This window comes from Rhinopithecus bieti, unplaced genomic scaffold (genome assembly GCF_001698545.2).
Source record: "Rhinopithecus bieti isolate Rb0 unplaced genomic scaffold, ASM169854v2 scaffold_2294, whole genome shotgun sequence".
In the NCBI taxonomy this organism is placed as follows: domain Eukaryota; kingdom Metazoa; phylum Chordata; class Mammalia; order Primates; family Cercopithecidae; genus Rhinopithecus; species Rhinopithecus bieti.
Genome location: NW_016803705.1, coordinates 1197159 through 1220262, shown reverse-complemented (window position 1 = coordinate 1220262; position 23104 = coordinate 1197159). Strand labels below are relative to the sequence as shown.

At 36.2% G+C, this 23104-nt stretch overlaps 1 protein-coding gene across 1 annotated transcript in view; it reads right to left on the bottom strand.

Moving 5' to 3' along the window:
• STIM2 (stromal interaction molecule 2) overlaps nt 1-23104 on the bottom strand; it is a 166746-nt gene that overhangs the window by 96524 nt on the left and 47118 nt on the right. The window contains 1 exon segment of the mRNA XM_017851957.1: nt 11307-11437. Within this exon segment, the coding sequence (XP_017707446.1) occupies nt 11307-11437 (131 nt within the window).

The window sequence follows — 23104 nt, the reverse complement described above, 5'->3', positions numbered from 1 at the left end:
TCAAGGTACAAAGAATAAGTCATGAACCATATGTTCAAAGACCTAATCACAAAAAAATAAGATTTGTTACTGTGTACTCATAAAAAGTCAAGATAAAGAGCTTACTATCAGTGTCCTGAAGGTCTAGTGGTTCTCAAACCTCATCAGAATCACCCAGAGGACTTGTTAAAACGGATTGCTAGGTCCCATCCCCAAGCTGCTGATTCAGTAGGGTTTGCGTGGAGCTCCAGAATTTGCATTTCTCACAAGTTTTCATGTTAAGTTAATACTGCTTGTCAAGGGAGCATCAACTTGTTTATTCCTTAGAGCAATTTCTTGGAAATACATCAACTCCCTTTTCATCTACTTCTTTCCCTCCTTTCTCACTCTGTAAGCTAAATGAAAAGTATTAAGGTGGCCCTAACCTTTTTCTATTTAATATCTTGCTTCTAAAAGATGTATAGAGTGCCTATCTCATTTTGAATAATTTAAACTATAATTACATATAGGTAAACAAAGAAGAGGTAACCAAAATGACAAACAAGTGTGTAATGCTCAGCACGCTTTGGTGAGCTGTTGAATATCAAAATACCGTATACATACCCTACAAGATGACTTCCAGCTACATCCAAGAATCTTTCTTCCAGAATCCTAATAGTGTCCAAAATCATTACTTCCTGGGTCTCTTCAGATCAACAGATATCCACACTCCAGATATAAATTACATTTTAAAACAGAATTTGCAGTTGAAATATAAAGCCATAGTGGCAAATTTATAAGATATATATTTTTTTTAAGTTTAATTATGTCTTCCCTTATCAAAAATGATTATCTACATTTTCTGCCTCACTCATTCTCGGCTTTTTTTTCCTAAACTAGTATAAATAAGTGAACTTTGTTCTGTTTTTTTTGGAGATGGAGTTTCGCTCTTGTTGCCCAAACTGGAGTGCAATGGCACAATCTCGGCTCACCACAACCTCCACCTCCCGGGTTCAAGAGATTCTTCTGCCTCAGCCTCCTGAATAGCTGGGATTGCAGGCACGCGCCAATATGCCCATCTAATTGCAGGCATGTGCCACCATGCCCATCTAATTTGGTATTTTGTGTAGAGACGAGGTTTCTCCATGTTGGTCAGGCCACTCTCGAACTCCCGACCTCAGGTGATCCACCCACCTTGGCCTCCCAAAGTGCTGGGACTGCAGGCATGAGCCACCGCGCCTGGCCTTGTTCTATTCTTATATTACCACTTCTTACAGGCATCACAAGTATCAGAGCTAATTTTAATCATAAAATGCACAGTGGACATCATTAAAAGATCAGTAACTAATGTGCTATATGATGAAGAAACCTGCAAAGAGTGACCATGAAAATTAGAGAAGAATAAATATTAACATTAGCAAGTGTCTCTAGAATTTGCTTTCTTGAGAAATTCTCACAATTGTCTGTTCTTACGAAAATGGAATGAAATCTGTGTGACTTATAACATGACATTGCTTTACAATTCATTAGTGCAACGGTCTCCAAATTTAGGTTGCCCACACCCAAAAAGGATGTATAATCTAATCCACTTGAGATTTCGAGAAAATATTAGAATTTACATTTACATTCAATTTTATCTCATTTTTTTAATTTATATTTTTGTGGGTATTTTTTTACTTTTTCTTTTTTTGAGATAGTCTCGCTCTGTTGCCCAGGCCGGAGTCCAGGTGCATGATCTTGGCTCACTGCAAACTCCACCTCCTGGGTTCAAGCAATTCTTCTGCCTCAGCCTCCCAAGTAGCTGGGATGACAGGCGCGTGCCACCACGCCCGGCTAATTTTTGTATTTTTAGTAGAGATGGGGTTTCACTAAGTTGGCCAGTGTGGTCTCAAACGCCTGTTTTCAAGTGATCCTCTCCCCTCAGCCTCCCAAAGTACTGGGATTACAGGCGTGAGTCAACGCACCCAGCCATATTTTTGCGGGTATTTTAAAAACATGTAACATTAGTACAAGAGTTTGAATGTGTTCATATATAATATGTAATATATATGTATCTATACACACTAATTACATACAGCTATTTATTTTAAAACTGTATCAGGAAGCACATATTCAAAAACTTTTTTTCTTTTTTTTTTGAGATGAGGTCTCGTTATACTGCCCAAACTAGTCTCAAACTCCTTAGCTCAAGTGATCTTCCTACCTTAGCCTCCTAAGGTGACTGACATTGCAAGTGTATGCTACCCACCTCTGCAAAACCTGAAGCATATAATAAAAAGAGTCTGGAAAAATATGATGATGATAATATAAAAACAGTTTGGAAAAATGTAACAGTAGAGCCACTTTTGACCTACAGAAAGTCATTTTCTTTTTTGCTGCTATCAGAAATGCTAACTGATTCAACAATGCCATTTGAAGGATTGTATTTGAACCACAGGTTTCTCCACATTTGCATCAAATCTACTAGGCATCCTTCACCTTTTCCTCAACTTGTAAATCTGTTCAGCAGAAGACTCACTTCTATACCTAAAATCCATAATTTTCTTCATCATAGAATAACTTTTCCATTAACTTTCCCACTTCCCCTTAATATTTATTTACCTTTAAGTAAGATAAAATGTTTTCATAAGAACAGATATGAAAAAATGAAGAATTCCAGACACTAACTTTTTTGTTTTTGAGTTCTCAATAGCAGTTCTGCAGGCTAGAAGTGCTGGCCTATGACTTGTGTGCCCTCTGCAATAAGCGCTAATACATCCGGGGGTACAAAGACCTCTTACCTCAGATTCACTCTCCCACCAGCTCTTTTATGTTTTCCATTGTTGCCTTACTTTCTTGATATCCACAGATCACATCAGCATTAATCTGATGCTTTCTCATGTCTTTTCTCACTTCTAGTCTCTTATGTACACATTGATTCTTTATTACTTCTCAGTTCTTTGAGGACAAGTCATCATGCGTTTTTTCCATTAAATGACCAGATGCCTTTGTTTATTTTTGCAAAGCCAACATCTAGCACACTGTCTGGCAGACAACAGGTGATCAATAAAAGATTGCTGAACCGAGTTTGTTTCTTCAGCTCTTAATTATTTTTCTGTTGTTGACAAGTACTAAGCAGTTGCTGCTGTTGCTGCTTAGCTCCAGAGAGTGCTCCTAACCTATGATCACCATGGGCTCTCCATTGTCACTTACAGGCCCAGGCCATTCCAAAAGTTTGATTTCCCAATATTCATTCATTAAACAAACATTTATTAGATGCTTATTAAGTACTCTTTAGACATTTATAGCCAAGATATACTGCCATGAAAAATTTAATAAATGCAAAACAAAAGCAATAAATTTAACAAACGATGTTCAATTTATCATTTGCTAAAATGACTTTATCTTTGATCAGATGCTAAAGTAAGTTTAGTGTCAGTACTGAGTTATGTTAAAGTCACTAAAAAATCTATGTGGTGTTATTTTGGTAGCAATTATCAATTTTCAGGAAAAACATTCAATTAAACAAAAACTGATTGACCACTTACATTATGCCAAACTTAAAGAGATAGTTTGTACTACAAAAGTTCCTTGTCAAACAGACGTAAGATTTACCATCCTTTTGAAGATTAATAATCTACATTAACACAGAGAAACAACACTAGAAATCAGGAACATGGGTTCTGGAGTCTGCCTGGCTTCAAAACCCCAACTCTATCATTCACAAGCTGCTGACTATGGGCATATTGCCTAACCTACCAAACTGTTTCCTCATCTGCATATAAGATAATAAGAGTAGATTCTTAGCTAATAGGGTTATTATAAGGAGTCCATACCATTTTAAATACAAAAGTGCTTATACTATGGTACAACCAGTAAATGCTCAATAAATGTTATTTTAGTATATAAATTTATAAATTAAGAAGTCCTACAAAACTAATCCAGTATTTCCCAATTTTGACCATGTAATCCATTTTCCTACAAAACACCCATTAACATTCTCTGCTACTTTAATTGTGTGCTGATTGTCATTATTTTCCAGAAAGAAAGTCTCTATTTTTATGGTATCAAGTTATATTAACTAAACAAATCATGAAATTATGAAAATTTCAGTATAGAGGAAAGTACCTCAGTAACTGGAAGTTAACAGACAGCAAGACTTCTCTAGCACCTACCTACACCCTTCCCTTACCTTTGCCCTGCTTGTTCTTTCAGAAGAATGTCAAGTGATCCTTCAGTGAAACAAATTACACTGGTACATTTGTGCATGTAATTAGAGTCACCATTCACTGCAAAGCTCTACTCAATAGATAACTTTTAATCAGGCTTTAAAATTCTACACATATCCTATTACAAAGATGAACACAATGGGTTTTATTGTGGGACACTTCCAAAACAAAGCCTTTTAAAGGAAATTTTGTAACTTTACTGCTTTTACACTCTATATTTCTATGGCTTGAGAATCTCCCATCAAATATTTCTAGTTAGCAAATTATCAAAACAAACTGTGGTAAGCAGTCTCTGAAACGGCTCCCAATGATCCCCACATCCTTGTATTTGTCTCTCCATGCGGGTTGGCTGGACCTAGTAACTCACTTCTCATGAGTAGAATACAGCAAAAGTGATGGGACGTCACTTCCAGCATTAGTCATAAAAAGATTATAACTTCCACATTACTGCCCCTTCTCTGTCTCTCAGAGCTCCCTCTCACTCTGAGCGAGTGAGACAATGGGCTGAGGGAACCCCATTGTCATGTTATAAGCTGCCTACAGAGAGACCTATATGGCAGAAAACTGGTATCTCCAACAGCCATTGAGGACCTGTGAGACTAACAGCTACACGAGCAGGTTTTTAAGTGGATCCTCTCCTAATCAGGCCTTGAGATGACACAACCCCAGCTGATATCTTAATTGCAGCCCAGTGAGAGACCCAGAGCCAGAAGACCCACCTAAGCTGCACTAAGATTTCTGACCCACAGAAACCATGAAATGAGAAATGTGTGTTGCTTTAAGCCACTAAGTTTTGGGGTCATTTGTTACACAGCAATAAACTAATACACAAGTTAAAAGTTAACCTTAGAAAACTTCAGCAAAAAATAGATGTATTTAATCTTTCGGACACAATACCCCACATAATTCAAAACACACTGTTCGATTTTAAAATGCATTGCCTTCTTTTTTGTCTAATCCTAATTTTGCCTGTTTTCTTAAGTGACTCTCCACAGATACATGTGTTGTTAACTAAGCTTTCCAAGAGGTATAAAAATTACGGCAAAGGTATTGTGAAGGGCGTATACCTAACATAAGGAATACTGAGATACTAGGTACAATGGACTTCTCAGATAAGTAGGTCTTAAAGTTGATTTTGTTTTATATATGTATATCAAACAAACTGATAAGGAAAAAAACCTCTAAAACTACCTATTCCAGGTGGTAAAATGAAAAAGAACAAATAAAAGAAAGAAAACTAGAAAAGGAATGAAAAAAATGTTCATTCAAAGAAGAAGAGGGAAAAGTAAGAACAGAAAACAAAAATCATACACACTAGAATCTATGATAAAACTTTTCAGTCACAAAATAAGCAATAACAATGTGAACTCCACTGCTGTGCTCCGGCATCAAAACCATTAATTTCTCTTATTTAAATTATTTGTTGATCAAATACCTAAACTTTCCAAAATTTCACTAAAATTGACAGAACGTGCAACCTTGAATGCAATCAACAATTCAGTCTTAACAGGTCACAGATTCTGCATACATTGACATCTAACCTTTTTTATGGTGATCCAGAAGACGATGACCTAGAGAGCAAAAGTTTTATATCCTATTCCTGATCTGAAACACCCCAAGTACTCCAAATTCAGTTTTAACATAGCCCTGGAAAGTTATCAGACATTTATTCTCTTACTTGTCCAAGTACTGTACACATGATACCCTTTAAGTGTTACCCTCACTTTGCCTGCCACCCTATAGAACATTACAGCCCCCATCATCTCTAACTGATAATGATCCCCCGCCACTGCTTACTTATTTTGCTTTGTCTCCTTCCCACAAGCCCTACCAGAATGTTTACTTAAAGGCACAGATTTTGTCTATCTTGTTCCTGATCTATTCCAAGCAACTATCTGAGTATCTGGTATAAAATAGGCCATCAGATATTAGCTCAATATTAAATAAATTATAGAAATAAACAATCTCTCATATGGCCAAAATGCAAAACAGAGGGTACTAAAGAGAAAAAAAAATGTTTTAACCAGAATTTTCAAATGCTAAATACTTTTTTGAATTTTTTTTTTTTTAGAAAAGCAACATTTCAAAACAAAACAATCACAAGAAATTAAGTACTTTAAAATTTGGGCTAAAATCACAAGAAATTAAGTACTTTAAAATTTGGGCTAAGGTCTCCTATTAAACTTACAAAGTTTCCTAGTGAAGGCCAGTAAAGGTCCATAAAAGAATTATTGTTTATTTCTTTCAAAAAGACACTTTAACAAGAAATACAAATCAAAATGCATCTATATTGAACTGAAGGACTATAGTCCAAGAACTGCAGAATTAATAATTCATCCTTTAAAGCATACAAACACATCACACAGAGTCTAGATCAGTGCTAATAGAAATAAAATGTGAGCTACATACATAATTTTGTTTTCTAGAAGTTACACTGAGTAAAAACAAAGAAAGTAAATTTTAATATCATATTTCATGTAACCCAATATGTCTCAAATATCTCCAATGGGTAATCAATATTTTCAAATTCAATATTTAATATTATTCTTCTCATATAAGCCTTCAAAATTTCAGGTGTGTTTTATACTTTATAGCACACCTCAACTTCGAATGCTGAATAGCCAAATATGGCTAGTGGCTACCACACTGGACAGTGGATTTCCACATTCTTTTAGGTAATAGTAAAATATAAAGGCATGTTGTGTTTGCATTTAAACAGTAAGAGAAATACAGAAAGATATCTTCTCTTTTTAAATATTAAAATTCACCTCTCATATCAAAGAATTCTAAGCTCTACTTTTAAACCTAAGTTTTACTTAGTTCTGACTTTTATTACAACATGCCAAAAACTCCACTGAAATTTAAAAGACTCAATAAGACTTCCACTGAAATATAAATTACACAGCCATGTATGCTTAATTTGTTTTGCAGAGTGGTAATAACACTTTGCACACGTGCATTTAACATCTGATAAAGGCTGGTGCATGCCTGTAATCCAAGCACTTTGGGAGGCCAAGGCAGGAAGATTGCTTGAGACCAGGCTTTTGAAACCAGCCTGAGCCACACAGCAAGATTCTCATCTCTACAAAAGTAAAAAAAAAAAAATTAAAAATTAAAGAAGTATATCTGATGAGGTAAAAAAGATTAAAATAACTTGTAATTCTAAGAATTATAATGCAATCAATTACAAATAGGCTGTGAAATATCTGCAAAAGCTTCCTTGATACCTTCTCTGTGTATATATTATGCACAATTTTAACTGCTCTTTCCTTTGAAGGTATTTTAATGATTCAGGAAATGTGGATTTCTGCTATTTTCATATTTAAATATTTTTGTAATTGTGGTGTGTTATAATTTGAATGTTTTTCCCCTCCAAAACTCATATTGAAATTTGCCATTGTGGCAGTGTTAGGAAGTAACAGGTAATAGGGAGGTTTTGGGAGGTAATAGGGCCATAAGGGCTCAACCCTCAGGAGAGGAATTAATGCCCTTATAAAAGGGCAAGGTAGACACCTTTTGCCTCTTGGCCCTTCTGCTTCCACACCGTAAAGAGAAAACAGTCTTCCCTCCAGGGAAGGCAGCATTCAAGGAGTCATCTTGAAATCAGAATCACCAAACCTGCCAGCACCTTGATGTTGGACTTCCCAACTTCCGCAACTGTGAGTCAATACATCTCTGTTCACTATAAATTACCCAATCTATAGTACCCTGCTATAGCAGCACCAAATATATTAATATATAATTTATTTACCTATTTATCATAGATTTTATAATTACATAATATATATTTATGTAATATTTTATTATATTAATAATATGTTAATATACAATGTATATAATGAGAAACATATTTGGTCTTTGTCCTAGGTTCCAGGCACAGAGATCCTAAAACCCTGGAAATTTCCTGACAGGTGAGTCTTTTGTTATTCACTACTGCCCCTATCCACCAACCTGAGTTTATGCTAACAAAGTGATTTAGGATGGGGCCCTAAATAGCTTCAGGTTAAAGCTGGTTACTAGAAAGACCAAGTAATTAGAGGGTTGTAACTTTAAGTCCCACCCACTGACCGTCAGGAAAACAGAGCTCTACAAAAACTCTGTTACAAGATTCAGGATTCTAAGAGCTTCCAGGCTGGTGAGCATATTAAGGTGTTGGGAGGGTAGAATGAAGACATGGAAGCTCTGAGCGCACAGCCCCCATACCCTGTCCTATGCATTTCTTCTATTCGGATGTTCCTGAGTTGTATACTTTATAATAAACCAGTAAAGTGTTTTCCTGAGTTCTGTGAGCCATTTTAGCAAGTCATTGAAACTGAAGAGGCTCAGTTTTTGGGTTAAAACCTAAAACTGCACAGAGTATTCATCTACTTAACACTGTATACTCTCAGAGTTGACATGGAATTTGTTTGACAAAGCTAATCCTGTCATATTGTAAATGACTAAGAAAATGTACAAAATAATTTGAGAAAATCTCTTTGGCTTAGAGAATTACCTCTATAAATAAAGGTAATTTATAAATAAAGGTAATTTACCTCTATAAATTACCTCTATTTTATAAAAATATAAAGAGAGAAAATGAGTGATGATAATGATGTTGAGAGAATGAATTATCCACTCAATATAATAAAACGGCCCACAATAAATGACAACTAGTTTACGTTGTTTTCCAGTAACGGTAAAACTCTTAATAATCCATCAATTTTATCTCACTCACTCTTCCTTATGTCCAACAGACTATATACTTCAAATACTTTTTAAGTTGGAAGCTATGTAAGACAGAATTATATAGTCTGTGGTTCTAGAAACAAATAAATTGGTCTACTTTGAACCAAAAGTAATGATTTTGGTATCACTGGTACTGACTAAGCTCTAATCAGAATGATTTTAATCACAATAAATAGCAGAAATCAACTGATGTAGAGACATTAAATATAAGATTGAAGATTTAATATCTGATCTAATAAGCAATTAGAAATCACTATGTTTCTTAGCTATCATGCTCTCAAAGTGATAATCATGACGGATTAGAAAGGAGAAACTTAGAGACAGTAATCTAGACACAAGAAAATAAATAGCTAGATTAGAACAGAACAAGCAAATAACTAGAATAGATAAGAGGTGGGGGGAAAGGAAGAAAAAGGAACATATTTTAAGAACACAAGAGCTTAATTTACAACAGGGGTTGGCAAACTACAGCATGCAGGCCAAATATGGCTGCCTGTTTTTGCAAATAAAGTTTTACTGGAAAACAGCCATGCCCATTAGTTCTTACACTGTCTATGGCTGCTTCACACTATAATGGTAGGGCTGAATAGTTACAACAGCAACTACATGGCCCACTAAAGCTAAATAATTTGCCACCTGGCCTATATTCGTTTCCATTCATTATGGGACTGCCATAATAAAGTACCATAAATTGGATGGCTTACAACAATAGAAATTTATTCTCTTACAGATTTGCAGGTTAGAAAGAAGTTCAAAATCAAAGTGTCCACAGAATCATGCCCTTTCAAAGGCTCTAGGGGAGAATCTGTTCCATGCCTTTCTCTTAGCTTTGGTGTCGGCAACAATCCTTAGCATTCCTTGATGTGCAGTTGTATAAAGCTAATCTCTGCCTCCGCTGTCACAGGGTCATTTTCTCGCCTGTTCTGTGACTCCACATGGTGTTCTCCTCTCTTAGCAGAACACCAGTCATACTGAATTAAGGGCCCACCCAACTCCGGTATGACTTTATCTTAACTACATCTGCAATGACCCTATTTCTAAATAAGATCACATTCTGAGGTGCTGGGGTTTAGGACTTCAACATATGTTTTTAGAGAACACATTTCAACCCATATTTTGGCCCTTTACAGAAAAAGTCTGCCAACATGTACTTTAGAAGAAGAATCGAGAAATAGGTCCAGAGGTGCAACTGAACAACGAGAGATTAAAATAGCAAAACTGGGATTTTGTTTTACACATACTAAGTTTAAAGCAACAGTAAGAGTCCTCTAAAAACATCAGGCAGAAACCAAAAGGTCAGGCATCTGGACTGGTTAGAGAGAGAGGAATCGGGGCAACCTGAAAATGGATGGTCATTCTCAGACAAACGTTTTGTATAGCAAGCCAAGAACTGATCTTTAGAGAATGTCTCCGTTAGATAACAATGTTACTAGAGACTGTTACTGTTACATCACGAGATAATAATGTAGAAAATAATGTAATTTAGTATTATATAATCTGAAAAAGAAGCAATTCAACAGCGACAAATCCAACAAAGGGACTGAAAAGGCCTGAAAAACGACCAGGGGATTTGGTTAGAACGAGACAACACTCAAAGAAGACAACTTTTAGGGAGAAACTAAGTCAGAAACCAGACCAGTAGGGGAAATGGGAATGCTGAAAAACTGAAGACAGTAGGCACAGTAAATTAGCACGTTGGTGGTCTCCAATGAATCACATTTCCTGGTTATCTACATCTTTGTAGAATCTTCTTCCACACAGACTCTGAGCTTAGCCAAATGACTTGTTTTGGCCAATATATTAGCAACCATTGGCAAGCAGAGGCATGATAAACACTTGCACATGGGAACCTGCCTTCTTAGACACTAGCTGCCATGCTGTAATAAAGTCTGGGCTAGGCTCCTGAATGATGAGAGGTAACATAGAAAGAGATTATGCAGAATAAGAGGCTGTCTTAGATACTCCAGCCCCAACAGAGCTCCCAAGAGAATGCAATTTCCATAGTGACCTCAGCCCATATCTAAGGGAAAAGAAAAACTGCCCAGCTGGGCCCAGTGATCCCACAGAATCAGGAGAAATAATAAACTGTTGTCATTTTAAGCCACTAAATTTGGAGTGGTTTGTAAAGCAACAATAGATAAAATACAGTCAGAATAGGATACATGTTTGAGAAATACAATAACATGAGACTGAAAATTTTTATAAAACTGGGTAGACTTATATCCAAATGGGGAGAAAAACAGAAAAATCATGTAAATGTTTATAAAGGGTAAAATTAACACATAAAAAGAAAAACTAAAGATGTTGAAGAAGAACGCAATGAGCCACATGAGGAAAGAGAAAATTGAAGACTAGAAACAGAAATGCAGTCATTCTGTTCTAAGACAATAGCAGGGAAAACATTTTTCCACCTACTTCATCACTTTCCTCTACTTCAATTCCACCATCTTTGTCATCATCCATTTGTTTATGTATTGTTTGAAGAGCTTCCAGACTAAATTTGTCTTCTTCTGTAAAGCATGGTGGACTCAGTGACATGCAAGGATCTGAAAGAGAACAAAGGGCAATTACTAACTTGCCATGCCAAAACAAAGGCTATAGTTAGAGAGTATAATTTAAAAGAAAACCAACAGAACTAAACTTCAGACTAAGTTAAACTAAGAGACTTCAAAACGTCTAGCAGAATATTCTTCACATCAAAAGTATAATATATGAACACAACTGACTAAAAATAAATAATCCAATTTAATTAACATTAGGCAACTACAACCAGGAGTTATGCCAGTACTAACTTCAGGTTATCTAAAATATCTACATCTTTAACCATTTCTTCTTATCCAACCTGAATATTTACTAATCATGATTTACTAATCATTCCCCCCACCAAAAAAAGATGTTCTCCCTCCATTAAAAAAACAAGAAACACTAAAAATCACAGAATACAAAGTGCTATTTTTGCACAATCCAGTTTAATCAAAATGAGTCCTAGAAAATATCACCAATAAAAAAGGAATGGAAATGTAGAATAGTCACATGACCCTTTTGTTTTCATTTTTCTATTTAAGATAATCTAAGAGTCTACCCATATAGCTTTTTTCAAAATACATATGTTCCTAGGTTCAACTACAACAACAACAAACAAATGAAAAGACTAACCAGATTTTAAAATCTTGTTCTTCCTGTTATCTTTAATATACACTTACTGGTCAACCCTTTCCCTATGGAGTATATGTGAATCCTCACATTCAGATTGTCAAAAATTAAGTTGGAAAGCATGAAACATTTTTCAATGGCTTAAAATCAGACTGCTAGAAATTACTTCCTGTGCATATAACTAGCAAACAACCTATATACAATGGGAAAGTATTGCCAAAGCTTCACTTACACCCAATCTGGCTGACTGGTGGACTGACAAAATTCTAGGAACTTACTTCTCTTCTACTAAGTCACTACAATAATATTCCTTTAAAATGTCATCAGAACCACATATATTTTCAGAAGTAGTACGGCCTTAAAGTTGAAAGTGGTTAGCGTAAGAGAGGGGTTAGCCATAGCTTAGTTATCTCATCAATAGTTAGCCTATCATCTGGCCCTACTATTAATTACCTGTCATCAGTTAATTGTGGACAAATCACTTGTTTTTGTGTCTTAGTTGCCTCATCCCTAAAATAAGGGAAGTAGAGATGCTTACTAAGATCTGTTGTAGCTACAAGGGCCTAAGAATACCTAATTCTGTGCTTAGGGGGAAAAAAGCTGGGAGAAGAGAAGCCAATATTTGAGGCCCACAGATAATTTTATTTTCTAAGAAAAAAAAATTCAAACTGACATTACCTAACATGTTCCAATCACAGCTGAAAAAAATATTTTGGTGATTTAACATTTTTAATAGTTTTAATTCAAAATCTAATTTTAATTTATTTAGTCTTGGAAGGGAAGTAAACAGAAGAGAAAGGAAACTATAAAAGTAGGAAATGCAATTATAAGTTCTGTGTGATATATGAATATGTTTACATACAAATATTTAAAACGTCAGTTAAGATTTGCTAAAATTCAAGAACTTAGAGGCATAATGGTCAATTATGATCCCTAATTCACAAAACAATCAAGACCCTGATATGTCCATAAATTTGAATTTAATTGCAATTATTTAAAAGATGCAAAATAGAAGATAAGATCTCAGGTACCAAAACGACATATAGTGTAAAGATCTGTATATAATATGTAATTGCCTCCAGCAGAACTATTTTTTACACATAGTTTAATCTGCTAAAAAAAAAAAAACAGTGAAGGTGTTCACTGCAACTGGTATATAAGGAAAGTGCCAGCATCTCTTACTCTGATTAAACAGGTTTCTGTTGTGAAAGTCTCTAACAGGAGTCAACAGTGAGGACTGTATAACCATAGGAAGCTTTAAGAGAAATTAGGAGCAACATGATTTGAAAAAGTCATATGAAAATAAAATTGGTAATTATTTACTCAGATAGGCATATTTCATAAACACTAGCTAATCTACTAAAATACCCTCTCAAGTCTACTTCAAGATGTTAATACTTCTCCATGAAGTCTTTCATAAACACTATTTCCTAGTGATCACTTCCTTCTCTGCACTCCATTCAATCCACTCAACAACTATCTAATGAGCACCTACCACATGTCAGGCACCAGAAATAGCACGGTGAACACAACAGACAAAAATCTTCACAAAACGTATGTTTTACTGGGGACTATGAACCTAACAAGATAAATAAGTAAAAGGTATAGGCATGTTAGTAGTGATAAACAGTTAAGGAGAAAATGAAAAGCAGATATGAAATGTTAAAGGATTTGAAGTTTTCCATTATATCTTCATTTTCTAATCATTCTACCTAAGTCCTCACTTAATGCTGTACTTGATTAAGCTTTAATTGCCTTATGTGTCATTTTTGTCCATACAACTAAGATTATGAACAGGGCAGGGACCATGTTTCTCCACTTCTCACATAATACCCATTTTAGCTGAACATATTTTAAGCCTCTGATAAATTCTTACTTCATTTATTAACTAAATCACAAACTTCTAGGCTTCTATCCTGTGCAAGGCATTAGGAATTAAAGAGATAAGAGAGTATCCATACTCAAAAAAGCTCACAGTTTAGTGAGAAGGAAGACATGTAGACTACTACAATATATTATGTTAGGTAAAAGTTTTCTAGAGGTAAACTTGAAGAATTTTAAATCATCTGTAGTTGATGACCTTGAGAAGAGCGAACAGCACGCCTAGAAGCAGCATCATACATTCAGTGACATAAAAGAAAAAAAAAACATAAAACATTCAGAAAAATGTAAGTGGTTTAACATGTCTGTAGTACAGAGATACCAACATACAGAAAACAGAAGATCAGGTAGAGATGCTAAAAGGCCAGATCTCCAAAAGCTCTGTTTTTCATACTAGGATATTTGGATTTTTTTCCTAAAAATACTGAGAAGTTATTAATGGATTTCAAGTAGGGGAATAACACAATCAGATTCATTTAAAATCTGGTGACAAGGGAATGGGATGATGGCAATTCACCAGATCCCTCTGGTGACAATGGAATAGGATGGTGGCAAGACTGAGAGACACAGCTGACAGTCAGCCTGGCAGCACTCAACAGACCATGCCTCTAAGGAACAGAAACGGTAGATGATGAGACCACTCTAGGGTTTGGTGTTTTGCCAAGTTGGAGCAGCAGAGGAAAGACAGGAGTTGAAGTTATGGCAACAGTGATCCATATCTTCACATGAAATTTTATTTCCTTTAAAGTATGACTCAAGGCTATTACAAATCTAATTTAGAATAGCTGTGAATTCTGAACTCTATTACCTGTTCTAATGTCTCTTTTCATTTTTAGTTATTTACCTTCTAGGTTAATTCAGCACATGTGATCAGTTTAACTCAAATTAGCTGGCCTATATTTATTTTAAAATATTCAACTTGCCAAAAAAGGTTTGTGCCTAAAATTATAATGGTTTCAAAGGCAACTGCTACTAATATTGTTCCCCTTTGCTTATATTTTAGATACTTTAGCTACCCCAAATGCTCCAGTGGACATCAGGTACTCCATACTAATACATCTTCCTCATCTAAACAGAATTCACTCACTAATTTAAACATGATATGGAATGCCTATAATATGTCAGGCTCTGTGGTTGGTGCTGGGCACACAAGGCAACAACTAAGACAAATGTTCTCCCCTCAGTGCCCTCACCTTGTGTTAAATGCAACATGGTGTGATATAGCTTTTGAGTATTATATGCTAATATATTATATTGTTAACTGCAGCCCTTTGCGCTGAGGGAAAAGGAACCAGTTGCAACAGAATGAGACCTAACCCAAGTCAGTTATCAACACCATTATTAAATTCCACCTTGTTTTCCTGTAACTAGAGCCAAATGCTCAGTATGGTTCTACAGAAATAAAGTAAAATGAATCAAAGTTATTTCACCCATTAAGAAATATCTACTACAGGCTGGGCACAGTGGCTCACGCCTGTAATCCCAGCAATTTGGGAAGCTGAGGCAGGCGGATCACCTGAGATCAGGAGTTCGTGACCAGCCTGGACAACATGGCGAAACCCCGTCTCTACGAAAAATACAAAAACTAGCCGGGCATAGTGGCACGCTCCTGTAGTCCCAGCTACTTGGGAGGCTGAGGCAGGAGAATTGCTTGAACTTCGGAGGCAGAGGTTGCAGTCAGCCAAGATCATGCCACTGCACTCCATCCTTGGTAACAGAGTGAGACTCCGTCTCAAAAAATATATATAAATAAAAAATAAAAAAGGAAGAAAATTATCTACTACATTCTAGAAACCAATACTATTTTATCTTCATAATTTATTCCCTGCAACCCTGTATGGGGCAGATAATATCTCTATTTTCCAGATAAGGAAGTAAGACTCATGAGTAACTTGCTTAAGATCACACTACTAGGCAGGGCGCGGTGGCTCAAGCCTGTAATCCCAACACTTTGGGAGGCCGAGACGGGCGGATCACGAGGTCAGGAGATCGAGACCATCCTGGCTAACACAGTGAAACCCCGTCTCTACTAAAATACAAAACTAGCCGGGCGAGGTGGCGGGCGCCTGTAGTCCCAGCTACTCGGGAGGCTGAGGCAGGAAAATGGCGTAAACCTGGGAGGCGGAGCTTGCAGTGAGCTGAGATTCGGCCACTGCACTCCAGTGTGGGCAACAGAGCGAGACTCCGCCTCAAAAAAAAAAAAAAAATCACACTACTAGAAACAACAACTGGGATTCTAAGTATTCACAACTCCAAATCCATGTCCAAGTGTCAGTATAACGAACATAAATGGGTCAGTGTCACCAGCATCAGAGAATTAAGTATCGCTATCACAGATATTGCCAGGACTTGGCTGAAGAGCTGACTGCACCAAGAAGCATAAATGTGCCCCGTGGAAGCAGATCATGAGACACTTGTGGAATAATGCTCACAATCTAGAATACGTATCTATACGTCCTGCCTTGCTTTTCCTTTAGATAATCTATCTCCACTTCAATTCACACTCCCCTTGAACAAACCATTATATTAAGTATATTATATTGTATCATAACTTTTGTATCATAACATAAACTTAACTATTGTATCATAACATAAACTTGATTGAGAACATGCATTGTATTAATTTTTTATTATCAGTATCTACCACAGTGACATATTTGTTGAATGGTTTAAGTATATGTAAATATTAGAAGTCAAATGAATTAGCTTCTAAATACAATTCATTTATGTAGCAAATATCTAAATGGCAGAGTCTAGGGTACCTTTTGTGTACCCAGGCAAAAATAAATGAAATTAAAGACGGCAGATGCAATGACAGATATACAAATACACAATGGTGGCAAAACTAAGGGAATAGTCACGTCTACATGCACAGCAAGAAAGGCTTCAAAGAGAAAGTGACATTTACATTGATTCTTGAAAGATGTGCAAGTGTTCTCTAGGAAGACAGGTATAGGCAAGAGCATAAGTTAATGATTATTATATAACAAAAGTCATAGTGATAACTATCAATATGGAGCATCATGGTATTTATATTGAATAAAATATACATATATAAAAATTAAGTGTTATACATTTCACTTTCCCTACAAAGTAGGCATTATTCCCATCTAATTAGATAATTAACAGAAAAAGTATAAGCGAAGGCCAGATTATGGAGGGATCTACAGATTATCCTAAAGGAGAAAAAAACGTTAATAAATCATTCACTGAAAGCCCTAACTTGCAGTTTCCTCCACGTGCAAAGCTCTTTCTCCCAGATATATCCATGGTTGGTTAACTCCTTTCATTCCAACTTAAACGATCCTCCTCAGAGGCCATCTTATTTCCCTATCTAAGATAGCCTTCTCCTTCGCTCTTTCTACTTGTTTTTCTTAACAGCGCTTTACCACAGGACAGTATATGAGCTGATTCATTTGCTAACTAACTCTCCCACCATAATGCAACCATGAGATCACAGGCTTTGTTCTGATCATTCCTCTTTGCCCAGTGCCTACACCAGCATTGGCACACAGTAAGTGCTCAAAATACATTTGTTTACTAAATTACTTACCTAACTGGACTCTCAATATAAATATATCTGTTTACTAAATTACTTACCTAATTGGATTTCTAAAATGTTTGAAAGAAAAAAAACTTTTCAAGAAATAATTTGGCTGATTAGAAAAGCAGGATGGAGAAATTAACAAAACTCATCTTTTAACACTGAATTTAAACCTAAGTAGTTAGTAGAAATCTAATAACATTACTATTCTGCTTAAAACTATTCAGAACTCCCCAGACCTAAAGTAAATTCTATTCACTGTCAAATATTATTGTTTAAATACTTACTGAACAAAATATGCAACATATCATGCAAAAATAACCAAGGGGAAACTTTAAAATATTTAAGACAGTCAGTCCTTAAGGCTCTTATACTCTAGTAACAAAGTGAAAACTCCATGAAGTCAAAAATAAAACCTGTTTTATTGATTACTATACAATATTATAATGTATAGTTACTATATATAGTATAATCCTACATTACTATATATAATTACTACTGTTATACATCTTATATGTAAATTACTATTGTATGTTACCAAATCTAATACATAATTTGCCTGACTTTTACATGTAAGCAATTGCATTTTCAGTGACCTTATGAAACTGAATTTTGGTAATTGGAGAAAACGGGAAAACAAGAATAAACACAAACAGGAAATAAGATGAGCTCTGGAACCCACAATAATCACAGACTGGCTAGCAGGCTAGTTCTCAACTGAGAGTGGTAAGGCCTCCTCCCTGCTCACTCACCCACTGTCAGCTGCTACTGGTGGTCAATGGCGGGGGTGTTGTGGAGGGCAAGAACACTGAGTTAACTGCCATGCCCAAGCCTGACAAGTCCCACGCAACAAAGAACTGTCTTCTGTTATACCAACAGTACTCCCCAATGGAAAGAAGAAACACTGGCAAAAGACAGGTGGAGCAGCAATCAAAGGTGAATGTGTCAGTTTCATTTTTAATCTACAGCATATGTTTGCTACCAAAGAATGCCTATCACAACAGTCTAGGCAGGAAGTAATAAATATAAACTACAGAAATGATAGTGGGGATAGAAGGAAAAGATCATACTGAAGTGAGAACTAGATATGTTAAGAGAAAACAGACAAATACGACTGGCATTTCAGGCCTAAAAGTCATCCTAGATAAAACAAAGGTACATTTTTCACCTATCTGGCTGAGCCACACCAAACACAGAAATACAAATTGCATCAAATGCTATTCTCTTTGCCTTCACTAGAGGAACAAATATGCCATATTCTATACTTTGTCATCATAGTCGATATATGGGGGAAATACAGTTCAGAAATTTTAAAAAGTAAGAGCTTAAGAAAGAAATCAAGCTGAAAAAAGTGAAGTCTTCAGAGCTAGGTTCCCTCCTGAAATATTATTTAAGTCGGCAAATTTCACTCAGAAAAGAACAACTAAGAAGGGGAGCCAGGTGACTCAATCACAAACCAAGGACTGCAGCCTGCTAACAGTGTTTAACAGCACATGTTGCCAAGAACTTGGCTTACCAAGCTGGCAGCTATTTAATGAATCTCATGCTTAGGATTTTCTTAATTACTACCGGTAAGAGAACTTCTTAAATAAGTATTGTTTGTATTTAGTACTTCCACTAATCACTCATGCATTTATCAAATCAAATACTTCAGTGCTTCTAATATTCAATATGAGTATTTTCAGAGTAAATTCTCTAGAAAATTTTCAGGTGTCATTTTTCAATATACCAAAGACCTGATTCAAACTCAAAAGGAGAGTGAATAATGTCTTCCTTCTCTTCTGATACCCTCTCTAGGGCAAAGTCTATTTCATATTCCTAGTATTCCCTTATATTTCCAGTATCTAGCATACTACAAACACCTAGCACATAATAGGATTAATGGTTATTTCTCCAAAAAAAGTAATGCATAAATAACAAAAGTTGCTGCATATTTTTTAACAGAAAAATGAGTTTCAGCCTTTTATACATGTTACCTGTTACATGATGATAGGCATTCAAAAAATACTAACATTTATTGAGAGCATATATTACATGCCAGAACAACAAATGAGAAAGGGAAAGTTGTAACTGGATTAGGTATACTAAATGCTATACCAGGAATGCTATAAAAATGCAGGCAAAGGACTCTACATAATCTCTGATACCTATTCAAACTTCTGAAAAGTTCAACAATTAAAGGAGAAAGACCTTACCAACAGAAGGCTGAGAAACCATTGCAGATGTTCTATAATTATGGCTTAAGTACTATTCTGAACAGAAAATACAGACCTTTGGTGAAAACGCCTTCTGACTGATGGCTGCCTCTTAGAACTCTGATCTCTGTAATCACTCACTTTGCATAAAAAGTACCTGCTAATTTACCTGGACCCTAACAAAAACAGTTTCCCCTGATTGTTAGCTAAAAGTTCCCCTAAATAATTGCTAACTTCATCTATACCTTTCAAATGTTTTATTTCATTTATTTTATTTTAATTTATTTATTTATTTTGAAACAGTCTCGCTCTGTTACCCGGGCTGGAGTGCAGTGGCGCGATCCCGGCTCATTGCAACCTATACCTCCTGGGTTCAAGCGATTCTCCTGCCTCAGCCTCCTGAGTACCTGGGACTAGAGGCACCCACCACCACGCCCGGCTCATTTTTGTATTTTTAGTGAAGACGAGGTTTCACCATGTTGGTCAGGCTGGTCTCAAACTCCTGACCTCAGGTGATCGGCCCACCTCGGCCTCTCAAAGTGCTGGGATTACAGGCGAGAGCCACTGCACCCAGCCCCAAATGTTTTAAATAGACTATCATACAAAACTCAATTCCTTAGGTCCCTTCCCACTTTCCAGAGACATTTAAAAAGTTATCATATTCTGATTATTTCATTCCTACCTATTTCCCCTTCTGTACCCCACCACGCCACCACCAAGCAACTTAAATTCCTGCTAATCTCAGAGCCTTTCTAAAAGTGGGAACCAGAAGGCAATGCCTCTGCCTCAACAGCTGTCTTATTAATATGCAATTCATTTACTAACGCACTCCTCTATCCAAAAAGTATCTACACTTACATTCATGGTTAACCAATATGTTCCTTCGGTGTATCTAAATAAACCAGTAGGTGTATTCATACAGCTGTATTTATCTCTATATTCACTGACAGCTATCTAATTAGTTTTATTTTAGTTTAGTTTGTTTTTTTGTTTTTGGTTTTTGTTTGTTTGTTTTTTGAGACACAGTCTCACTCCATCACCCAGGCCGGAGTGCAGGGGCATGATCTCAGCTCACTGCAACCTCTGCCTCCGGGGTTCAGGCAATTCTCCTGCCACAGCCTCCCAAGTAACTGGAATTACAGGTGCTCACCAACGTGCTCAGATAATTTTTGTATTTTTAGTAGAGATGGGATTTCACCAAGTTTGGCTAGGCTGGTCTTGAACTCCTGACCACAAGTGATCCACTCAAAGTGCTGGAATTACAAGTGTGAGCCACCAAGCCCAGCCAGACAGTTTTCTAATTTTCTCCACTGTTTTATACTATAAATTCCTAGAAAACAATAATGTTTCTACATGTAACATTGTAGTATCTGTCATATCTTAGAAAATAGTTGACTAGGTGCAAAAAAAAGAAAGTAAACAGGTGCATGCAAATTTCTTGACTCCTGGTTTCCAGGGATGCTATTGAAAATTTAATGAAAAATATCTTAAGCAAAAGATTTGGGTGCACACATATATAGAATCGCAGAAGGAATTCCCAACTTCTCTCCAAAGATCAGAAAAATCTCATTGACTTACACAAGTGAAACCAAAGTGACCAAAATAATCAAGAACCAGGATTCCAAGCAGCACTGGCCCTTTTGAGACCCTATCTCATGCTACTAACATTTTCACTAACAATGTTATAAGCACAGAGAAGTGAAAGAGCTTTGCTTATTTGTATTTATGTTGTGTTGTTTTCGAGGGCAGAATATGGTAATTCCAAGCTACAACTACAACACTATGAATGCACGCGGTGCTACTGAATTGTACGCTCAAAAATGGTTAAAATGATCTATTTTATGTTATGTATATTTTGCCACAATAAAAGCTACAACCAAACACAAGCTACAGTGAACAAAGATGATTAATACTATCTTAACTATATCAACACTAGAGAAATAAAGAGAATATTGTCGTTAGTTCCAGGCACTGATTCAAGTGCAATACATTGTTTTACTTCCCTCTCAGTACAAGAACTTTTAACAACAATCATGCAAAATAAAATATGTACCACAATTTTACAGATGAGAAAGGTTGAAAGGTCTATAGAGAAAAAATAACTTTCAATACATTCTCACCCTGCCACTTACATATAACTTCGGGAAAGTTATAACAACTTTGCCTTAATTTCCTCACCTGTAGAATTAAAATAATAGCACCCTTGCAAGGCTATTGTTAGACATGACATGTCTATGTATAAAACACCTAACAGAGTATGGCACATATTTGTAACTCAAGAGATAACTAAATACTATCATGGAAAGAGAGTAGCAAGGTGCCTACAGTAATTAGTTAATAAATGACACAGTCGGAATTCAACGCTTAGTCTCCTGAAATCTAAGTCTAGCTTTCTGTTATATTACTGTTACCTTAACAGCTATCAAAAATATATTTTATTTTCCTAAGAGACAAGGTCTCACTCTGTTGCCAACGCTGAAGCAAAGCGGTGCAATCAAAGCTCACTGCAACCTCAAATGCCTGGGCTCAAGCAATCCTCGTGCCTCAGTTTCCCGAAGTGCTGGGATTACAGGCATGAGCCACCATGCCTGGCCCAAAAATATCATTCTTTCATTTAGAATGAAAATGAGACTTTGTTCTAAATCTTTTGACGGATTCCAAAACCAAATATAGTCTAAAATGCAAAGAGAGAGGATAAAAGCAGCAACAGAGCATTTACCGTATTACATGTAACAATGACTGTGGCCACGTACAGTGACTCACGCCTCTAATCCCAACACGTTGGGAGGCTGAGACGGGTGGATCACTTGAGGTCAGGAGTTCGAGATCAGCCTGGTCAACATGGTGAAACTCTGTCTCTACTAAAAATACAAAAATGAGCTGGGCATGGTAGCATGTGCCTGTAATCCTAGCTACTTGGGAGGCTGAGGCTGGAGAGTCGCTTGAACCCAAGAGGCGGAGGTTGCAGTGAGCTGAGATCAGACCATTGCATTCCAGGCTGGGTGACAGCAAGACACTATCTCAAAACAAACAAACAAAATGACTGGGTGCTTTACTTGATTATCTAATTCAAATGCCATGTTAGTCTCAGACTACCACTTCTCATGATGACTAAACCAAGGTTCTCATAGGAAAAGTAATTTGCCCAAGGTTAAACACCTGGTTAACTGTTTTGCTGAAATTCAGCCCAGGTCTGTCCAAATCCAAAGAACTCTATCTTTCCCTATATCTTACAACCTGTCAAGAAAAGGTTTTCTAGTTTTAAAATACCCAAAAAAGAATATTCTGAAAGTAAATTCCAAAACAGGAACTCTAAAAGCAGGTTCATTAAAGCTATCACTTCCTAGAAGTATAACCTCCAAAGCACTCTTTTTCAAAAAGGAAATGCTCATTTAAGACCTAAGTGTTGCTATGTGTTCATTGGATTTTTTTTTTGAACA